The sequence below is a fragment of the Nuphar pumila genome, chromosome 10, assembly GCF_984573655.1.
Source record: "Nuphar pumila chromosome 10, dmNupPumi1.hap1.1, whole genome shotgun sequence".
Taxonomy (NCBI): Eukaryota; Viridiplantae; Streptophyta; class Magnoliopsida; order Nymphaeales; family Nymphaeaceae; genus Nuphar; species Nuphar pumila.
The window spans coordinates 113,302,476-113,309,551 of NC_143258.1; the positions used below are offsets into that span (position 1 = coordinate 113,302,476).

At 36.1% G+C, this 7,076-nt stretch overlaps 1 protein-coding gene across 1 annotated transcript; it reads right to left on the minus strand.

Moving 5' to 3' along the window:
- Nucleotides 1-635: 635 nt before the first annotated feature.
- Nucleotides 636-1,269, minus strand: LOC149827964 (uncharacterized). The gene has a single exon (XM_090019761.1). The coding sequence runs from the start codon at nucleotides 1,201-1,203 to the stop codon at nucleotides 868-870; it is 336 nt and encodes a 111-aa protein (XP_089875887.1). The 5' UTR covers nucleotides 1,204-1,269; the 3' UTR covers nucleotides 636-867.
- Between the last annotated feature and the right edge of the window lie 5,807 nt (nucleotides 1,270-7,076).

Consider the following 7,076-nt stretch of genomic DNA (forward strand, 5'->3'; position numbering starts at 1 on the left):
ATGCAACTATGACACCCATTAGACGCGAATTACTTGCCATAATTATTGGAGCAACATTCTTTTGCTCACACATTGTTTTCGGATAACCAGAAACCATCCAAAAATGCCACAAACTAGGTCTGGTCCCGCAAAAAAAAACTAAAAAAATGCATACAATAAGATAACAACGAATGGTGTGAATAATGAAGATCGTACGGCTACCACAAGCAATAATCAACCTCTTACAATCAAAGCAACCAAAATTCCACCAAAGATAGAAACAAAAACAAAACTAAAAATAGGGAAAAGGACTCCGCTTTCCTGGCTAGGGGCGACTGTGGTTTGTCACCTGACATGGGACGTCCACGGATCGAAACCCACAGGGGGTGTCCCCTGGTGTATGAAGGGAGCACCTCAAGCGTTTTACCAACCGGAGAAAGGAAGACCATTAATCCAGCTTCATTTTGATCCTTTCACATTCCAGCGACCCACATTCGAGCGGCATCAACAAAGTAGCCAAACAAAAAGTTTGTGCCGCTCTCAATAACTCTTAGAAAAAAATTAAAGGCGTTTCGATGATCTTCATTCAAGAAAACCACCACCATACCCCAACACAATCCGCCCAAGCGACCACCCCGGTTCCATGTGACTCATAATTGAAAGCAATCAGGAAAAAAAAAAACCTAAAATCAAGTAAACCGATCGGTTTCAATTCTCGTCCTCTTTACACAATTCGAGCTTATTACAGAAACAAAGACCAGTCCAACGCATCTCGGAAACCCCAAATTCGTTTGATAGAAGAAAAGCGAATGAAATGCAAAAAGAGGTACCAGTGAAACGCAGAGAAATCGGATATCCTCCGGCCGATCGATCGAGAGGAGGGATCGGTCACTCGGAATCGTCGGAGGCAGGCTGCTTCTGGAGGCGCTCGAGGGCCTTCTGGTGAGCCCAGGTCTCGATGGTGAAATCGGGCTTGGCGTTGAGGCCGACGCCGAGGATGACGACGGTGAGGAAGGCGGTGACGTAATAAGGGAGCTCCCAGTCCTCCCACTTCCTGGACTGGCCGGGCGGAGGTGGGGTGCGGTTGAGGACGTAGCCGCTGCCCCTCTCCTGGGTGTCGTGGCTCAGCCACCGGCCGCCACCTCCTCTCACCTGTCCCTCCAACCTCAGCCTGCTCCTTACCATCCCCCTCGCCGCGCCAAGGAACTTCCCTCCCCTCTCCATTCTTCTTCCCCTTCCTCTTCCCTCTCTCTTTCTGTCCTTCTCCAACTCTCGGTCGATCAAGAAGGAAGCAGAAGATGCGATGGCTCACTTCATGAGACCGGTATGAATGTGCTCTGGACTTTGGGTTTCGGTTCGGATTTAAGGTTCATCGCAAACTAAGAAACTAAGAAAAAAAATAGGAAACTAATGACAATTTAGACAAAATAATTAAAAATCCTCCGGTAATTTAACATCAATCTCCTTAACTCTTTATCTATCAATGAAGACAAAAACCCTAACCTTATTATACAACTTAGATAGATCCTATACCAAGCTAAGAAGATTCCAACATGATTTTATACTAATATCCAACTAAATAATTAAAAATAAATATAAACTCAAATAATCAAGACAAATCCAAATAAACCCTATTTAAGGTTGTCAAAAAGGAAAATGTCTTGGGAAGCAAAAAATTGAGTGAAACCAATTCTTTTGGAGAAAATTTAAGAATAAGATCCATCTATGTGAAACCGATTCTTTTGAAAAAAAACGGGTTTTCTAACGTAAATACATTGGATCTTGCATTTGATTCGTATTATGAATTTGATCTCTATAATTTTAGCATATATGTGTGTGTGTGTGTGTGATGGGTTTGTATTAAATTAAAACCATGAAATACATTGTTATGGTGAATTTTTTATGAAAAATATGAAATTATTTATGTATTTCTTGAAAATGTATTGTCTTGTTATTTTTATTTCGATTAGTATGAAAGAAATTCATAGTTCTCAAAATCGTAAACCCTAATTTTTTTAAATTTTAGGTAGATGTTATAGATATATAGGAGCAGTCCCAGAAAAAAAATTGGGTTTGTTTGAGGTTCGAGTTAGGAGATACAACCTTTATAAGTTAGAATAGGATTTTTGTCTTGATAGAAATTTTGTGATGGCTATACGTTTTTTGTTGATTCTACTATCCCATAATGTGTAAGGTTTATGACCAATATTTGATGTGTGTTAGCTTATATTATGAAAAATGTACGATAAAAATCTTGCGCACTAATTTATTACGGTTTAGGAATTAAAAATCATCAAAGTTTTATCCAAAACTTAGAATTTTTGAAATACAGTCTATCTAAGAATAGAAACAGATTGTAGTGCATGAATTTTGATTCTCAGCATATGATGATTTCTTTCAAAGCTTATGTCAGACACATCAAGATAATTTTAGTAAAAATTATATAATTTATTTTATTCTGTAAATTCATTGATTGATGGTTCTTCGAAAAGATTAAATCGGACAAGTTTGTTTTATGAATAAAAAACCAGTTTCACTTAGAGATTTATATTTTCAAGGTTTAGAATGAGTTTGGGGCTAGGTTTTCTCTGGTAGACAGCTAACACCTATGTGCATGTACAGTAAAAATTTTAGATTTAAATTCACTGTATACAGGTCATGACAGAATTTACACCGATTGATAAATTTTGTTCATGTAGTTCTGAATTTGAAACTTTTGTTTGCATATATGTCATGGTTCAGAAAGTGAACCAGTTGTACATGAATAGATTTTAGAACTGGACCAAATGGACACACACTTTGTTAGAGTACAGTGTGTGAGCCTAATGAGGCTATGTAATTGTGTCTTTACTTGTGAGCATGTGTAGATTTATATTCAACATTTTTTTGTTACAATGTTAAACTCAATTGCATGCTTTATTAATATGCTTTTATAATGACATGATATGCAATATAAGGTTATGATATGCAATATGATGTCATAGTATGCATCTTGATGATATATATTATGGTTATATGCTATGAGACATGAAATGCATACTTGTCTTAGAGTTGAGTCATTTGTAGCGGTGAAAACACTATAGGCACAAAAAGATCTAAGAGTTCTCAACAATCAAAAAGTACATCTAATATGAGAGCATGAAGTGGGCATAGAAGTGTATTATCTTTCCTACACACACACACACACACACACATATATATATATATATATATATATATATATATATATATATATATATATATATGAGAACTGAACATATTAGGCCCACTTTTCTCTTTTTGTCTCATAGTTTGAAGTGATTTATGATAGATTTGAACAGATGTGTTTAGCATGCTCTATTTAGTGAGAATTGACTCTTGGATCATATGTTTTTGACAAAAAAATATATTTTTATGAGTCAGGAAATAGTGCTACCTCCATAGCCACTCATTTTGAATCACCAGAAAAATCTGTATACATGTCAGATTTTGGTGATCCAAAAGTCGGTTCCCACTAAACAAAACCTATAGATCACATCTATGGTGTTAGATGTTAGAAAAAAATACCAAAAAAATTGCGATTTTAAAGGAGCAGAGTGAGAAAATAGGCAGAGCCAACACATTACTCTCTCTCTCTCTCTCTCTCTCTCTATATATATATATATATATATATATATATATTGCACTTATTTATGGCATATGAACTTTTGTTTGAAAATAAAACACAAATAAATATACTGGCAATGTGAATAAAGGTCCTATAATTTTAAATTTACATTTTGTATCCAATATTGTTGATGGGGGTTATATTTTCTAAAGTTTGATGAGATGGAAATTGTTATTCAAGGTGTAGTTCCTATGATGCAATAATTTTTGGCATATGAACAAATTGTTTTGGGATGAAGGCGTAGTTGTTGTTGTTGTTTGTTGTAGTTCATAAATAAATCCTTCAACAGTTTGAAATAAGGGCACCATAATTTTGAAGTCACATCTGACAACGTTGATATGACTATGTTTTCTACTATTGATGAGATTGAGCATGAAATTATTATTCAAATTTCAGTTCTAGTGAGTCCAATTATATATTAGCAAAGTTAGTACTTGATTCAGATGATCCATCTTATTTAGTGGTTACATGTGCTATACTAAAGGAAAGAAAATCTAGTATTGGATAGATAATATTTGCAACCCAATACATTTGCTTGAGTTTCACTCTAAATTGCAAGGAAGAAATGAAGAAAATTATGAGGGCAAGAAAGTAACTCAATTTGTCAAAAATGATGCTTTAGAAGGGTGGAAAGGGCATTATATCTTCTGTTTAGGTTTAGAATGGCTCATAATTGCAAAATATATATGACTATAAATCAGGCAATTAGATATTTTCATCAAAATCGAGAAGAAAAAATGCATGTCATATTAGAGAGTTATTAATAGTATAAGAGGAAAAACCCTCATAAATCCCTATCTTAGTTGTCAAAAGCGCTAGTCGGAGCCTAGACGAAAGACCTTTAAAAGGACTAGTTGAGGCCTAGGCGGGATTAGTCACCCTAGGCAGGATAAAAAAAATAAAATATCAAGAAAAACAAAAATTTTACAATAAATAATTAAATTTAGTAACCAACATATGACTGTAACTATGGATGAAATATGTAATTCAATGTAACATGTAAAAATCATGAAATTGTATAATATTGAACATACACCAAAACTTGGGCCGCACCATTCAATTACTCTATATACATATATACATACACAAGATAGAGAGAGTGAGGATTATCCTGCTCTTGTTTCATTAGGTCGCTATTAGGATCCTCCAAAAATCTTAATTTTTAAATGTTTTATACTCGATCTTAATTGATAGATGTGATTATAATTGTTGTTGAACGAAGAGCATGTAATTGATTACACATCTTTATGCTCAGATGTGTATTTTAAAGAGGTAAAAAAATCACCAGTTGTTATCATACTAAAATTTTATGATAAAATGTTCACATTTTTTTATATTAAATCATTTTGAAACAAAGCTTGTTTCTCAATCAATAAGTATTGATAAACACATCTAATGGTTCAAATTGAGCATAAAACACTTAAAACTTTGATATTTGGAGGGTTTTAATGGTGACATAAAGAAAAAGGAGATAGGATGAACCCCGTTCGCATGTATATATTTTAATTTAATATTAAATTAGTTATGTTTAACATTAGATGGATTAAACCTTATTAAATGACTAAAAAACTATTAAAAATTTCATAAATGCATGCTTAATTTTATGGGCATTATAGGTCATTTGAACTTTGAGAGAATTGAAAAGTCAAAAACCTTTTCTAAAAAAGTAACTTTATGAATCTATCAAAGTTACTTTTTTTTAGTTTAAAAAGTAATCATGTATTTTTAAAAATGTCTTTTTTTAAGGGTAGTTTAGTTATTTAAATAAGGTTGAATTTATCTAATGTTAAACACAAGTAATTTACTGTTAGATTAACCCTATATATAGATAGATAGATAACTAAATGTAAACACCCAATTTTTTTTTTGCAAATCCTTAAAATGACAAACCTAGGGATCGAGGAAGAGAACCCCTCCAAAAGAAACCAAAGCCCCATTTCATATGAGACGACAAACCTAGTTTGTAATCCTACACCGGATGAAAAACCCAGTATGTGGTCCCACACCAAATGACAAACCATTGTGTGATTCTGCTGGGGATGATAAACTAGCTTTGTCATTCAGTCTCATTTGATGTATGCATAAGCCTCAGGAAGAGGCGTGTCCCAGTTGGACTCAGACTCCTCCTGTGCATTTCGTGTGAGACTCTTCCTGGATGAGTCTTATCCTCATGAGGATAAAAACATATCCATTTGGGTTCGATTAAAATCCAGAAAACCGTTGATCCATATCTCATTCAAGATTATTATGAACCCCCTTGACCCCGAAACATCTAAAAATCCCCTATCAGATTGTTGGCCCTAGAGAAAGAACCTACCTATGCCCTGCCTGCACTATGATCCTCTCTCGATCTGAGCCCTAAATTGCCATACCTATATGGAGGTGCTGCCGAAGCCATACTATGAGCTTTCCCTTGCTTGTTATGTGTTGGACTCGAAGCTTGCAATGGATAGAGGCTCATGCGATGATCAAAACATAGGAGGTGGGAGCATCGACTCTCTTGTGTGTGAGAGCATCGACTCTCTTGTGTGTGAGAGGGAGCTCTTTCTGCGGAACACCAATAGGAAGAGTCTCCACACGCGAGCCATGCCATTTACACTGTAGAAAATGCCCCATGGTGTTGGGTTGGATTGCACCCTGATGCAGAGTAGATCCGGGACATCCACGAGCACCGAGAGTACAAGCCGGGATGCCCCGGAATCAGCAACACTCAAAAGTGGTCCCAGACCTGCCTGAAGCCTTTAAATAACCCAACTGAGGGTTGCGTGCAGGGGGCGATTAAAAAAAAAGCTTGAGCAACCTTTTGCTTCTTTGGGTTTTGAGTTTCTCTGTTATTTTTTGCAGCCGCACTTCTTACTATTCCTTTTTTGTCTTTTATTTTTGTTCTCTTCGATCAAGTCTGAATACAATGTTATGGTTCAGTCAGTCTTTTGTTTTTTTTTTATTCATTACTCCATGTTAGCAAACCCATTCTGTGGGCATTATTAGTGGATTCTTCATTCAGATACGTAGTGTTGGGTTCCTTGTTCCCAGTTTCTTATTTTTTTTGTGATTGTTTCACGTGTTTCTACTTTATTCATGTTGCACGATTGTGCATCGCACGAAGCCATCAGCGTCAGCCCCTCTTCGCGTGACCATTGTGATTTCTCCTGTTTGCTGCATCAAGTGAAGTTTGTTTGTGTTATTTATTGTCGCACGCCTGATCGTGCGTGGGAGAACTATAACAGCGTCAGGCCTGTTACGTTGTTGTCTGTTTTCTGTGGCTGCATCGAGGAGCGGCAACAAAAGCACCCATTATCGTGAGAACATCACCTCCGCACTACATCAAAATGGTATCAAAGCCCAGCCCCTCCTCCATCAACGGCATGATGCAAGAAGCGAGGAACAATCCAACAAGCGGAAAGGCGCGAGAAGAGATCATGAAGTGGATGCTCAACAAGTTGACGGAGAT

Coding starts and splice junctions, on each gene's coding strand:
- LOC149827964 (XM_090019761.1), bottom strand. CDS start 1,203: ATGGAGAGGGGAGGGAAGTTCCTTGGCGCGGCGAGGGGGATGGTAAGG.